General features: G+C 43.9%; 1 protein-coding gene across 2 annotated transcripts in view; it reads right to left on the bottom strand.

Annotated features, from left to right (window-relative positions):
* Ptpro (protein tyrosine phosphatase receptor type O) overlaps positions 1 to 15936 on the bottom strand; it is a 263974-nt gene that overhangs the window by 111250 nt on the left and 136788 nt on the right. For both annotated transcript variants that reach the window (XM_045139541.1, XM_045139542.1), the window contains exon 2: positions 4131 to 4404. In XM_045139541.1, the coding sequence (XP_044995476.1) occupies positions 4131 to 4404 (274 nt within the window). The remainder of the gene's footprint in view (positions 1 to 4130; positions 4405 to 15936) is intronic.

The raw sequence follows: 15936 nt of genomic DNA, 5'->3' as shown, positions 1-15936 counted from the left end.
TGTCTATACGAAATGAATTTAGATGTACAGATATGGTAGGTTGAAAGTAAAATGATGGGTCAAATATGCTACATAAAGAGATATTAGAAGGATGGCCTAGAGATATGGCTTAGCAGATAAGGCACTTGCCTGCAAAGCCAAAGGACCTTGGTTCGATTCCCTAGGATCCACATAAACCAGATGCACAAGGTGGAGCATGCATCTGGAGTTTGTTTGCAGTGGCTGGAGGCCCTGGCATGCCCATTCTCTCTCTCTTTCTCTTTCCCGCTCTCAAATAAATAAAAATTAAATATCAGCTGGGCGTGGTGGTGCACGCCTTTAATCCCAGCACTTGGGAGGCAGAGGTAGGTGGATCACCATGAGTTTGAGGTCACCCTGAGACTCCATCGCGAATTCCAGATCAGCCTGGGCTAGAGTGAGACCCTACTTTGAAAAACCAAAATAAATAAATAAATAATAAAATAATAATAATAAATAGATATCAGAAGGAAACTAAAATGGTTACATTAATATCAGACAAAAAGAACTTAGATTTCAGAGTCTACCTAAGCTTGAAGCTAGACCAGGACAACCAAGGATATCGAGTGTCCCCCAGAGACTTAACACTAAGTAAAAAACAATAGCAGTCTATTACTGGGATGCTCTGGGTTTGCTGAAAGCAAGGTGCAACTAATATTTATTTATTTACTTATGAATGAAAGAGAAAGTGAGTGAGAAAGTACTACGGTGTCTGGCCACTGCAGACAAACTCCAGACACATGCACCGTCACGTGCATCTGGTACAAGTGGGTTGTGGGGAATCGAACATGGGTCCTTTGGCTCCACAGTTAAGCACCTTAACTGCTAAGCCATCTCTCCAGCTCAGAGTTTGAGATAGGCAGGAAGGCACAAGAAGACAAAAGAATCAGCTCCTCAAAAAGATAAAGTGATACCAAGAAGGCCTGACCCTAGCAAGGTCAAAGCAGAACTATGAAAAGCATCAGTGGATGGAATGGCGGGGGGAGAAATATTCATAGGCACAATTATAAGTAGAGAGATGGACAGCCCTCTGCAAGTGATATCAGGACAGATCAACAGGTAGTGAGGGTGTCAAGGATGCAAAACAGCCAGTTTGACTTTTATTGGGGCTTCTTGAGTGTCTTCCCCGAATGAGGAAGCAAACACACTTCCGGTGGGTTCCTGAAACCAAGCCCAAACGTTGTGATAGTTTGAAGGTGTGTCCCCCAGTAGGCTCAGACGTTTTACTAAAGCTTGTAAGCTGGGTTTCCAGTCGCCCAGCTGGAAGAGCTGTCACTGGAGGATGGGTCCTGGGGTTCAGCCCTAAGGTATTACCGGGAGTAGATGTGATTTCTAGCCTAAGGTATGCAGAGTGAGCTCTGCCTGGGTCCCTGTGGTTTTGTGTTTGCTTTAGGTGTTTCTGGTGGTCATTTTTCTCTCTGTGTGGATCTGTGTAAAAAGAGGCCAGCTTCTTGTGCCATTACAAAACGTCCCCTGGCTCTGTACGCCTGAAGTCAATCCCATTCCTTCCATAAACTGTGTCTGGGTTGGAGGTTCATCCCAGCAGTGACTGAAATAGAAAGTACATTCTCCAATCCCAATAGCATTTACTTAGAAATCCATAAGTTGCAAAGAAACAGAAACCTCTTCAGAAACTTCCAGAACCATAGACCAAGGAAGAAACCACGGGAGAAAATAGATGTTTTAAGGAGAGCCTGCTGCAGGTGCTAAAATATCAATGTGATATTTCAGAAACATCTTAGCTTTTGCTCACTTATCAAATGTATTTGTTGTTGTTTGTTGAGAAGCCCAGTCTGTTGGCTTTTATTTTTTCCACATAGCCAAGGCTGACCCTGCTCGACTTGCTTCTACGCACCAAGTGCTGGGATGACACGCACGCACCACCCTGTCTGACTTTAAGCTTCTTTTGGGAGCCATTGCCTCCAGCACCGAAACTTCCAGCATTTGCTTGGGTATGGCTCAGCACATTGCTAATAGATGATGGGTCAGGAAGCTACTGCTTTTCTATGTCCACTTTAAAAGTTTTTTAAGTGTGATTTATTTATTTGGGAGAGAGAGAGATAGAGTGAGAATGGCATGCCAGGGCCTCAGGCCACTGCAAACAAACTATAGACACTTGTGCCACCTTGTGTACCTGGCTTACTGGCTAACATGGGTCCTGGGGAATCGAACTTGGGTCCTTTGGCTTTGCGGGCAAGCGCCTTGACTCCAGCCCTCTATGCCCACGTTTACATTATGCGTTAGTCTCCCTGCCTCCTCCCTTCAACAGAATTCCCCTACTCTTGCTCAATTGCCTTGAACTAACATTTATGAGTCACCTGTCTATTTGGCTGTAGTCAGGGATGCATGAAATTACAAATATGAGCAGAGCAGAATTTTGATTCCAAGGCGCTATGCCCTCATAGCTTCTGAGTCTACTTTCCCATTACTTTTCTTTCTCAAACTGGAGATGGGATTTGATCAGTGACTTCTTCCTTTAATTGAATTAATTTCTAGCTCTTTCCGTGACATCTGTGAACCTCGTCCATCTTGGATCTATGCCATGGTTAATTGTTTTTGGACTTAATACGGATCCTGGGATTCTGCCAATAGACACTTTAATTAATTTTTGACAGTCAGGTTAAAAAGATGTCCCTCTAGCTTGGTTCTTGCTTGCTCTTGCTTCTTTCTCTTTGTACCCAAACAGACAGTATCATTCTGTCCTTTCCTCTCATTGTGGCCATGATGCTCAAACACAGCTGGCATTCTAATGATGTCCCTGTTGAAAATATCCCACTCAAGAACACAAGCAAAGAAACACAGATGAGGCGTTAAACCACCTCGGAGACAACTCTGCTCTCTACTGTGTGAATATCTCTTATGGTGTACATTACACATTTTACGTTGAGTAGACGTTAAAGTCATAAAGTGAAAATCACTTAGTGTTAAAATCATTGCTAACACCTTAGTATCAGCATTAGCTCTTTGTGTGTGGGTGTGTTGTTGTTGGCATTTTTTTCCCTGCAGTGGAAAAGCCATGACTACTTTGAAGGTGAGGAGAGGAAAAATGGCTGGTCAAGATATCTATGCAAGCCTGTAAATCTAACCATTGAAATGCTGAGCCAGGAAGACTGAGAATTTGAGGCTAGCCTGTGCTCCATAGGAATTAAAAACAAGCTAACAAAGCAATAAGTAAATAAATAAAACCCACAGAGATGCATAGATATCTTCTGTTTCTCAACTAGGAATGTACAATTAAATGTGAGTATGACTGGATAATCACACATTCATTGTCTCAAGAACCAAATTGCTTAATATGAGAATATATATTCTGGAACAATCCCACAGAGGAATGATCATATTACTAAGTCAGATGGCAGAAATTTACATGATCTATTCATGAACCGGAAATATGCTACCTCAAATAGGTTTACTTTTTTGGTTTAAAATTGATTTTTTTTGGGGGGGGTTAACGAAGGGTAACAGTGGACATCATCAGAATCTGCATCCATAATGGAGAGTTGTTTTTTTTTAAATATTTTTTTAAATTATTTATTTATTTATTTGAGAGAGACAGACACAGAGAGAAAGACAGGTAGAGGGAGAGAGAGAGAATGGGCGCGCCAGGGCTTCCAGCCTCTGCAAACAAACTCCAGACACGTGCGCCCCCTTGTGCATCTGGCTAACATGGGACCTGGGGAACCAAGCCTCGAACTGGGGTCCTTAGGCTTCACAGGCAAGCGCTTAACCGCTAAGCCATCTCTCCAGCCCCTTAAATATTTTTATTTATTTGAGAGTGACAGACACAGAGAGAAAGAGGCAGAGAGAGAGAGAGAGAGAGAGAGAATGGGTGCGCCAGGGCCTCCAGCCACTGCAAAGAACTCCAGATGCATGTGCCCTCTTGTGCATCTGGCTAACGTGGGTCCTGGGGAATTGAGCCTCGAACCGGAGTCCTTAGGCTTCTCAGGCAAGCGCTTAACCGCTAAGCCATCTCTCCAGCCCATAATGGAGAGTTTTGAACTATGTTATTGACTGGAGACAAGCTGTCTTGCTATTCTAGCAGGCTGGGCTTCAGAGAGAGCCCCATGGGGGTATGATCAGAGAAACAGAGGGTGTCATCGCGGGGTGCTTACTTGTTAACACTGTGATTGATCTGGATGGCTTGGTAACCACGTTCCCATTTACCACCACCAGAGTGATTATATAGTAGAGACCATGATAACTGGCCTTGAAGACAACAGGAGGAGGCAACGTGATGTTGAATTCCTCAAACTCGAAGAAGTAATTTTTGGACTCTCCAGCGATCTTCACAATATATGTGGATGCTGGGTGGACGACATCCGAGGCCTCTAAGGAGACGACGATGGTATTATCATCTTGGACGGTCACATGGAACGTCGTAGCGATCTGTTTAAGAAAAGGAAAAGAAGGTAGTGGTCAGCTGAAGATAATGGCCAGTAAAATGCTGAAACAAGTTTTCTAAAACTACCACTCAGCCTGGAGGGATGGCTTAGCAGTTAAGGCGTTCGCCTGCAAAGCCAAAGGACCCAGGTTCAATTCCCCAGGACCCACGTAACCAGATGCACAAGGTGGTGCAAACATCTGGAGTTCGTTTGTAGTGGCTGGAGGCCCTGGCGCACCCATTCTCTCCCTCTCTCTCTCTCTCTCTCTCTCTGTCTCTCTGTCAAATAAATAAATAATAAAATATTAAAAAAAACCAAAAAATAAAACTACCACTCATGGTAGGCATGGCTTCTTATCATAGTTACAGGGAGTTCAGTTATACAAGGCACAACAGAAGTTTATCCTTCTTATGGTAAACACCCTTTTCACAGTTCTACTGTTCTTTTTGCCATGTGTGTATGTATGTATATTCATGTGTGTATGTATGTATATTCATGTGTGTATGTATGTATATTCATGTGTGGGGGCACACATCTCTAGAGCTGCTCATGTACATGTGTGTGAAGGCTGAAGAGAAACTTGGTTATTATCATTAGGACTACCAACCTGTTATTTTATATATATATATATTTTTTGTTTTGTTTTGTTTTGTTTTTAATTTTTTTAGTGAGAGAGTGTGTGTGTGAGAGAGAGAATTGGCGCACCAGGGCCTCAGCCACTGTAATCGAACTCCAGATGTTTGCGCCACCTAGTGGGCATGGGTGACCTTGCGCTTGCCTCACCTTTGTGCGTGTGGCTTACGTGGGATCTGGAAAGTTGAACATGGGTCCTTAGGCTTTGCAGGCAAGCATCTTAACTGCTAAGCCATTTCTCCAGCCCCTATCCTCTTCTTTTTAAACAGGGTCTCTCAATGACCTAGGGCTCACCAACTAGGCTGGACTAGGTAGCTAGCCAGCCCTAGGGTTCTGCATCCCTAGAGCTGGGATTGTAGACACACAGGCAATACCTGGCTTTTTTGTTGTTGTTGTTTATAAGGGTACTTAGGGTTCAAGCTAAGGCCACCGCGTTTGTGAGATAAACACTTTACCTCCTGTGCTATCTTCCCCAGCCCCTGGAGTTTTACTTCATGGGACTTTTTTCCCCCCACTGAAAATTTGCTTCTGGCTCCGGCATGCATGCAATAAGCCCGAAATACACATCAAGTGAATGGGTAATTGATGAGTGAGGCCTCTGTGAAGTTGAAGTTTCAGGGAAGTCCTGTGTTCAGGCAAGCAAGCATGGTTTGACCACACGCTTTCTACATTCAATGAGGCATGGGGCAGAAGACTTCAAAGTAATTGTTTCCTCTCTGTTCTCTTACCTGCCAGCAATGAAAGTGGGAAAAGTCTCACAACTGAGAAACCTGTGATCATCCTCTTCATTAAAGATTAACCCACCCGTAAGCAGAAAAGCTCAGGTTCAAGAAAGAACTGGCAGATGTGGAGGTGCCTATGGGAAAGCCAGCCCCTGCTGGGGGGACTGAAAGCCTTGCCCCAAGTGTTCAGACAGACAGTGATGAGCTGTCCTTGAAAAACAACAACTGTGTATGGGCCTGTGTATTCCTGTAGGGTCTCACTGTAGCCCAGGCTGACCTGGAACTTGCTGTATATCCCAAGTTGGCCTTAACCTCTTGGCAAACCTATGCAGGCAATGTCACAAGCACTGGGGCTGAAGTCTCGAGCCACCGTAGCCAGCTTTATTTCTGTGCTTTTAATTTATCTTATGTACGTGTACTTTGCACGTGATCCTGATGCCCCAAGAGGCAGGTTTCTATAACTGGGGGAGGGGAGGGGGTAGGTAGAATAACAGCTGGGATGGGTTGAGGACCTGAAAGGATGCAAGCTCTATGTTGGCACTGTAAACCATCTATAGATGGTCCCATTCTGATCAAAGTAACCTCAAAAGGTAGGTTAAGTGTTTTAATGTGTGTGTGCACGTACTGGGCATGCATGTGTGTATGTGCACATGTGCGTGTGTGTGTGCACATATGCTCATGCACTCGACAGCTGGAAGATATCGAGTGTGCCTCTCTACCTCTCTTCTGTCTCATTTCCCCAAGACAGTCTCTCACTGAATGTGCAGCACCCTGTTTTTCAGTTAGACTGGTTGACCAGCAAGTCCTAACAACCTAGTCTTTACCCTCATCCAACACTGGAGTTGCAGGCACTGCAAAGCCATGTCAGGTTTTTTTGTTTTTGTTTTTGTTTTTGGTCAGTACTGGAGATTGAACTCCAATCCTAACGCCTGCACAGAAGTGCCCTTACACTTTATAATTTCACTTTGTGACTGAGGCTCAGAACGGTTGTCACATTCCCAAGGTCACAAGTTCAAAAACGGAGAGCCTCTCTTGTTTTACGTATGTGCGTCTTCCTCTCCTGACTTATTGTCTAAATAGTGAATGTGTCCTCTAACTGAAAAAAAAAAAAATTGGCTGACTGAATGAAGGACTTGCTGGTTGCATTAATTAAGATTTACTTATTGATTTTGTTACTTCACATATTTTCAGCAACCAAATTAAGCACAGAGCACATCTCAACATCTCAATCTAAACCAGGCTTTGTGGAACTGTCAGTGTACTAATGTATTTTCTTTCTCTGTATTTTATTTGTTTGTTTGAGACAGAGAAAGAGGCAGACACACAGAGAGAGGGCCTCTTGCCACTGTTAATGAGCTGCAGACACATGTGCCACTTGGTGCATCTGGCTTTATAAGGGCACTGGGGAACTGAACGTCAGCCCTCAGGCTTTGCAGGGTTATTAACCACTGAGCCATTTCTCCAGTCCTTTATTTGTTATTATTATTGTTTTTTTTTTTTTTTTTGGTATTCTCGTTTTTATGGGTCTTAGTACTCATTAAGGATCTCTGGAACTAGTGAAAGCTGTGTTGTTGATCTTCTAACCACACAGGATTGTTGGGTGGTGGAAGTTCTCTCTGCTGTGTGGCTTCAGAACCAGTGCCTGGTGCTCAATGCTGCGTGTGGCCCTCGGAAGACTTCTGTTGTACGAGCCAGTCATGACGCATGGACTTCGGAACGCCTGGCTGTTCCCACTGCCTCGCGTTCTCACCCATAGGTCAGCTGACTCTCGCCTTGCGAGGACCTGGTCCCTGGGCAGACAGACGGGGGGATGATGCCTCCTGCATCGCTTGTCCCTCTGCACACGGGGTTACTGGACAAGACTGCTGGGTGGTGATGGTAATGTTCCTCTGGGTAGTGTGGGGAATGTCTTCCACCATCCATTGGGACAAGACTAGTATAAACATGTCCAGTCTTTCCATATCCCGAGTCTTCCTCTCTATTGGTCGGTTCTGACTGCCTCGACCATCAAACAACTGTATTTTTTTTATATAAACAATTATTTATTTATTTATTTATTTATTTATTTATTTATTTATTTGAGAGCGACAGACACAGAGAGAAAGACAGATAGAGGGAGAGAGAGAGAATGGGCGCGCCAGGGCTTCCAGCCTCTGCAAACGAACTCCAGACACGTGCGCCCCCTTGTGCATCTGGCTAACGTGGGACCTGGGGAACCGAGCCTTGAACCGGGGTCCTTAGGCTTCACAGGCAAGCGCTTAACCGCTAAGCCATCTCTCCAGCCCAAACAACTGTATTTGAACAGTGAACTCTGCATGTTTTGTCTTCGTGCTGGAGGAAGAGTTCGGCCCAGACCACGGGGAGCTTCCTGTAGTGGGGGACAGCACACATGCCCCTATTCAACAGAGAAGACGCCAATATGGATAAAAGGAAATTGCAGATATGCTGACCAGGATTGATGCTCATCCCAATTTACAAGACGCTTCCGTCTGGCAATGTTCCTAGGCTACCTATCCATGAAATGCTTAATGCATGGGAAACTCTGGCTGTAGATAAATTTTCAAATTAATGGATATTGCTGAGAAAATCATTTTGATTTTATCTTATTGGAAAACTGGACAAAATGTGCTACCCTTTTACATAGTAATTTAAAAAAAATATTTTATTTGAGCCGGGCGTGGTGGTGCATGTCTGTAATCCCAGCACTCGGGAGGCAGAGGTAGGAGGATCACCGTGAGTTCAAGGTCACCCTGAGACTACATAGTGAATTCCAGGTCAGCCTGGGCCAGAGTGAGACCCTACCTCGAAAACCCAATAATAATAATAATAATAATATTTTATTTATTTGAGAGAGAGAGAAAGAGGCAGATACATAGAGAGAGAATGGGTGTGCCATGGCCTGTAGCCACATCAAATGAACTCCAGATGCATGCACCACCTTGTGCATCTGGCTTTCACGGTCCTTTGGCTTCACAGGCAAGTGCCTTAACCGCTAAGCCATCTCTCCAGCCCCATAATAATTGTTCATATTCAACATAATTTATAACTTGAAAATAATTCTTAGCAACAAATATTATTGCCCACAAATTTGTCTGTCTGCAATGGTTAATCCCTATCAATTTGATGAGATTAAGAATCACCGCGGAAACAAATGTCTGGGCATGTCTATGAGGGATGTTTTAGATTAGGGCCCCATTTTACTGTGGGCAATGCTATCCCATGGACTGGGGTCCTGGACTGGATATAAAAGAGAAAGCTAGCTGGAGTTCCCCTTCCCTACAATCTCCCTGATAACATGATGTTGTAACAGTGACTTCCGACTTCCTGCCCGGCGGGACTCCGCCCTCTGTAATTGTAAACTGAAATAACCTCTTTCCTTCCCTGAGACATTTCTGGCTGGGTATTTTGTCCCAGTTATAAGAAAGGGATTATTTATCACCTGTCTATCCTCTATCTGATTCATGGCAGGTGTTTGGTTTAATATCTGAAAGCTTTATTTTTGAGAAGAAAAACATCATTTCTTTTTTTTTCTCTTATTACTAACCTCCTTTACTCAAATAGCAGGTTTTAGTTCATGACAGAAAATCTTATTAACTCAAGATGTAGACGAGCCCAGGACTGAGTATATCTGATCACACTGAAATGTGGCTTTTCCTTCCTGAAGCTGGTTCACTGACTCAGACACTTTAAGTCTACAGACATGACATTCATGATTAGTGCGGGTCTTGGGTAGGTAGCCTTGGCCACTGTGAGGTCATGAATATGATGGATACTTTGTGTCTGGAAGACTGCATAATATAAAGGCAAAAAATGACGACATCAAAATAGAAGAGGGTCGGGTTAGAAAGAAGGGGTTCAATGGAGAAGAAGTAGGGGCTAACTTACTCTCCGTTGGAGAATCTGCTTCTCTTTTCCAGATAGATGCAGATCCTAAGAAGAGAGCTGCCCCAACATACCTCAGAAGGGGCCCAACTGAAACTAAGGACAACTGGCGAAATAAGCAAGGGTGATGTTTTCCTGTGAACTGGATACCAGCACAAAGGGGAAGGAGATCAATGCAGAGAAAAATCAACTCCTACCAAATCAGAGAGCCAGAGCCTCAGAGGCCCCCAACACCTCAGCACTGAAGCAGACCAAAAATGAACCCAACATGGCTCAGGGAAATCTTGCGGAAGAGGGGGCGGAAAGAATGTCAGAGTTACATGTTGGGTCATGATTTTCAGAGACATTTATCATACTAATAACTGGGGGCTAACTCCACAATGCACGACCCATTTTCAATAATAAGGAGGGTCTAATGGGAGGGGGTAGATCACAGATGAGCCTAAATAATGGTACCAAACTGCCTGTATTTACTGAAAAGAAAACTAATAAATTAAATTAAAAAAAAAAAAAAAAAAAAAAAGAGAATCAACAGGCTAATTTTCTAAGTGTTTAAGAAGCTGTCTAGCATGTCCCAGCGCTTCATAAACAGAGTCCTTCTTCCAGAGGAGGGAGTAATCTAAATGCTAAGGGCAACTTTGGCGACGATTGTATCAGCTATGGAAATAAGCCTTGGCTCACATGCTCCCAGGTTGCCAAAAATACATCAGAGTGGCTAATCAGATTCAGCCGACGGGACTAATGAGCAGAAAGGCAGTGGGCCAAGTGAGATGTGGGCAGTGAGCCCAACAGAAATGCCACCGGTGATATTGCTGTCTTCCCCACCTGCTCCTTCCCAGCTAGTCCTGAATCTACACGTGCTCAGGAGGAAATGGATAGCTGGCTGCAGGCGCGAATTCTCTCCTGGGAAGGTGGGCATCAAGGGGCGTTCAACAAGAGCAGAAGTAGATCTGGTAAACTCAGTAGGGACGATGCTGTTCATTTGGTGAGTGTAATGATATGTAAAATGGGAGCTAGTGAGATGGCTCAGTGGGTAAGAAGTGCTTGTCTGGCAAGCATGAGGACCTGAGTTCAGGTACCGAGACACCCCCCATGGAAATCAGGCATGGTGGGGTGTGCCTATAATCCCAGCTCTGGGGAGGCTGAGACAGGGGGATCCCTGGAACTTGCTAACTAGTGGGCCTAGCCAAACGTGTAAGCTTCAAGTTCAGTGAGAAACCTTGTCTCAAAAATAAGATGGAAGGGCTGGAGAGATAGCATAGTGGTGAAGGCACTTGCCTGGGAAGCCTAAGGACCCAGGTTCTACTCCCCAGAACCCATAGAAGCCAGATGCACACGGTGGTTCATGCATCTTGAATTCATTTGCAGTGGTTAGAAGCCCTGACACACCCACTTTCTCTTTCTCCCTGCCCCCAATAAATAAATAAATAAAATATTAAAAAATAAGATGGAGAACAATTAAGGATAATAGTGAACATCAGCCTCTGGCCTTCACACATGGTATATACCTGTACACACGATACACATACACCTGCTAAGAAATTTAAATGGGGCTGGAGAGATGGCTAAGAGGTTAAGGCGCTTGCCTGCAAAGCCAAAGGACCCAGGTTCGATTCCCCAGTACCCACATTAGCCAGATGCACAATGGGGCACATTCATCTGAAGTTCATTTGCAGTGGCTGGGGGCCCTGTTGCACCCATTCTCTTTCTCTCTCTCTTCCTGCTCTCTTTCTCTGACAAATAAATAAAAATAAAATATATTTTTTTAAAAAAAAAGAAATTTAAATGTATTATTTTGAGGCCAGGTATCAATATGGTATAACTCTGCAGTAAGAATATTTTCACTGAGATTTCCTTTACATACAAAATCAATGTAGTGTTCTTTCTGGTTCAGCATGCTCCCTTTACCCTCGAGGGAACAGTGGCACAAATGCCATATAGCTAAGTGAGGTCAGAACCATATCTTCTTTCGCATGTTGGGATTTATATTTCTGGAGCTTTAGGTCAACTCCTAACAGCTGTAGCCAGGGGGCCTAGATACTTGACTTTAGCAAGGAACTCGAGTTGAGGTGCCTGCCGTCAGTCTGTAGTTAATCCAAGGAGGAGAAGTTATAGGAGGCAAAGAGAGAAGCATTAACAAAAAGCAGAAAAAACACAGTGAGTCCTGGGGTGTAGGGCAAGGATGAAGGCCAGTTAGACAGGTGCCAATCAAAGGTACTAGGTAAGCATCCTCAATGCCCAAGCTAACAACTATTACCAATAGACTACTACTCTTTGTGCTATGAATTTAGTATAAGATTTTTTTCTTTTACTCTTTTTAGCAATTTTCAGACATAAATGTTATTAGCCCTGTTTCCCCTTGCTGGCTAAAATAATATGCCTGTGAACACAGTACAAGGTGTGCAATCAAACGGTTCACGTTCCAGCTCTTTCATGAATTGCCTATGAAAGCCTGAGCAAGTCTACAGCCATCTTTGTCTCTTAATATCAAACACTCTAATATTTCTCATCTCTAAAAATGTATTTGGGATTTTCTCTGTAGCCCTGGCTGGTCTGGAACTTGCTATGCAGACCAGTCTGGCCTCAAACTCTCTGAAATCCTCTTTTTCTGCCTCCCCAGTGCTGGGTGGAGATGTGGGCCACCCCACTCAGCATCACTCCTGGGATTTTCTTTCTTTTGTGAAGATGAAATGACTTTCATATAAATTCTAACATTATGAACACACACACACACAAACCACTAGTTCCTCAAAAAACTAAAAATAGTTCTATCATATGACCCAATTATATCACTCCTGGGTCTTTACCCAAATGACTTCCAGCCAACATGACACAGAGATATTAATACATCAATGTTCTTTGCAGAACAATAGTTAAATTACTTGTCCAGTCCATGTGTCTATCAACAGATGAATGGATAAAGAAAATGTGACATATATATATATTTCTCCAAATGAAATTTCATTCACTTATAAAGAATTAAATTTTGTTATTGGCAGGAAAATGAATTCAAATGGAGATGATTATACTAAGCAAATTAATTCAGACTCAGAAAGACACATATTGCATGATTTGGTCATTTGTGGATCCTAGATTTCATATATGTACATAAAATCATGTATGTATATATGACATAAAAGTAGAAGTGAAATTGTTTAGGAAAACAAGGGAGACTAAGTAAGGGAAAGGGAGAGAAAAGACAGAGTAAGGGGCATGGGGGCAGGGTCAAAGAATACTATATATTTGTATGAAAATATCCCAATAAAACTTAGTGCTTGGTGCGACAAATATATGCCGATTAAAAAATACTGGATGCCTTTCAAAGCTCCTTGTGTTTGGGTTTGATTTTGAATTATCCAGTGACCTTCAAGTTCTGTCACATTTGCTTCAGTGACTTCCAAACTCGGGGCCATCCTGAAATTGTGTTCACTGGATGTTTGACGGAGCACCGGAGAGAGATCCATTTGTCCATTCAGCAACAAACAAACCATACCTAAGTGGCAACTTGACGTCAGGCATCCTTTTAGGTGCTAGCCATGGGCAAGTATGTAAGGAAAGGAACTTGAAGACCAGGAGCTCACCGTTCAGTGAGTTGAATGAAAGGACAGAGTGAGTGTGTGGAGTTAGAATATGATCTCAAGTGTTATTAATTACAGACTGAGAAGTAGTCCTATTGACATGTTTTTCTTCTGTCTGCCTGAAACCCCTTCTTGCAAAGTACCCTTTTCCTTTAAAGCAGCACCTTTTTTCCCTGCTAAGAAGCATTACCAGTAATAGCACGACACGCACCCTTGTCTTAGAAAGCACCCGAGTCAGGCTTGATGAATCGTGGTCTCCAGTCTACTTGCGGCTCAGGTAAGCTACACAGACCAGAAGTCTTCCTGGGATGGGGAGTTGGAGCAGAATTGGTGGGGAAAAAATGTCTTCTTTATACCCTTATATTAACACTACTTTCACTTTGGGTAGAGAATCTTCTCTTTTCAGATGGCAGTGACATTGGGATGACTCAGAAGGTATCATAGTGCTGGAAAGAAGTGACTGGAGTACTGAGTAACATCTCGATCACACCTTCTGAGGCTCAGGGTCTAATGCGGAAGAGATGGCAGAAAGAACGTAGGAGCCAAGGGAAGGGTAGGACTCCTTACAACGTGCTCCCTCCAGACATAAAATGGCCTGGATATCCATGACCTCATAGCACCTGACACTATCTACACAAGACCATCATAAGGGGAGGAAAAGATGATGACATCAAAGTAAAAGAGAGTCTGATTGAGATGGAGAGGGGATATGATGGAGAATGGAGTTTCAAAGAGGGAAGTGGAGGAAGGGAGGGTATTACCATGGGGTATTTTTTATAGTCATGGAAGTTGCTAATAAAAAAATTTTAAAAATACAAAACAAACAAACAAACAAAAAATGTTCTCATCTCCCTGCCTCTGGTTCCAGGTATGTGTGATTTCTGTCCCAGGAAGACAGCAGCCGAGACAGTGTCCCATTCGGTTCAAGGTCCTGCATGCATTCATCATAAAGGCCCAACCACTCGGTGGCTTGGAAACATAAATGAGCAGATTCAGTACACTTGAAGTTGTTGAAATGGGAATTTCAGGATTTTTATTTTCAGCCAAGGGTCCAGGCCAATACAAAAGATGAGGAACCATTCACTTGGGTTCTGTGAGTAGCAGAGCTTGGGAAATGGAAAGTGGAGGTGATGTCTGGTGATTTCCAGGGGAATGCAGGTCATAAAGTCCTTCACTGAAGAAAGAAAATGTTCCACGGTCTTCTGGAGTGGTTAAATGGTATCTGACTACTCTGAAGAGCTCAGGAGTCCAAATTCAAGACACACCTCGCTAAGGTGTTTGGATCATAAGTTTTTGTTTATTTTTATTTTTTATTTATTTATCTGAGAATGACAGACAGAGAGAGAAAGAGGCAGACAGAGAGAGAATGGGCGTGCCAGGGCCTCCAGCCACTGCAAACGAACTCCAGACGCGTGCGCCCCCTTGTGCATCTGGCTAACGTGGGTCCTGGGGAATCGAGCCTCAAACTGGGGTCCTGAGGCCTCACAGGCGAGCGCTTAACAGCTAGGCAATCTCTCCAGCCCTGGGTCATATTTGTGTGTGTGTGTGTGCAAGTTCATATGCGTGTGCATACGTGTTTGTGTACGTACAGAGATCAGAGGACTATGCCACGTGCCTTTCTTGAAAGCTCTTCCATCTTATTTTTTCATTATTTTTATTTTTTGAGGGGGGGGAGAATGGGCGTGCCACGGCCTTCAGCCTGCTGAGAATGAACTGCAGACGTGTGTGCCACCTTGTGGTGCATGTGTGGTACATTGTACACTTGTACCATCCGTTGCATCTGGCTATGTGGGACCTGGAGATTTGAAAATGAGTTCTTAGGCTTTGAAAGCACATTAACTGCTAAGCCTCTCTCCAGCCCCATTATATATATTTATACTTTGGTCTTTCGAGGTAGGGTCTTAGTCTGGCCCAGGCTGACCTGGAATTCACTATGTAGTCTCAGGCTGGCCTCGAACTCATGGCAATCCTCCTACCTCTGCCTCCCGAGTGGTGGGATTAAAGGCATGCGCCACCACACCCAGCTCCCCATCTTACTTTTTAAACACACACTCAAAAAACAAAACCGAGACTCACTGATTCAGCTGGACAGAAAGTCTTAGGGTCCTTCTGTCTCTGCCTCCTCGGCTTAATAAGTACAGGGCATCTACTATGCTCCGGTTTTCATACAGGTGCCGGGGGCTGAACTCAGACTCCATTACTTGCACACCAAGCACTTTACTTGTTGACCCATCTCTCAAGCCCCAAGTTTGTAAATCTCTTGAACCAAAGTGAGTTATGTTCTATTTTAATGTAGGAAAGTGACATGCTTGGAAAGAGCAGCATTATCAGGAGTATGGGGCATGGGGACGCATGCCTTATCTGGGCTGATCACAGACCACGGGACAGTAAGAGAGCGGCTGCCACGGTTCAAGTGAGACCTGATGCCAATTCAAGCACCTGCTGACTGTACCAAGTCTACCCCGTGACTTGCATCTAGGACATTATCCATACTCCAGTGGGCAACCCAATCAATGACCAGGCGTATCATGGACCATCTTAGGGAGAAGACTTAGGAAAATTCTGCTGTGCTAAGGTGATCACATAGAAATCAATAGGATATTTGACTCATGTAAGTCATCATGTTACTAATGCAACTCTCTGTGGACATGATGTAATTCATCCACTGAGCGTCCTGCCCAGCTCCCAGGAACCTTCTGACAGATACATGATTTTTTTCCT

Source organism: Jaculus jaculus, chromosome 22 (assembly GCF_020740685.1).
Source record: "Jaculus jaculus isolate mJacJac1 chromosome 22, mJacJac1.mat.Y.cur, whole genome shotgun sequence".
In the NCBI taxonomy this organism is placed as follows: domain Eukaryota; kingdom Metazoa; phylum Chordata; class Mammalia; order Rodentia; family Dipodidae; genus Jaculus; species Jaculus jaculus.
This window is presented reverse-complemented; position numbering and strand designations above follow the sequence as displayed.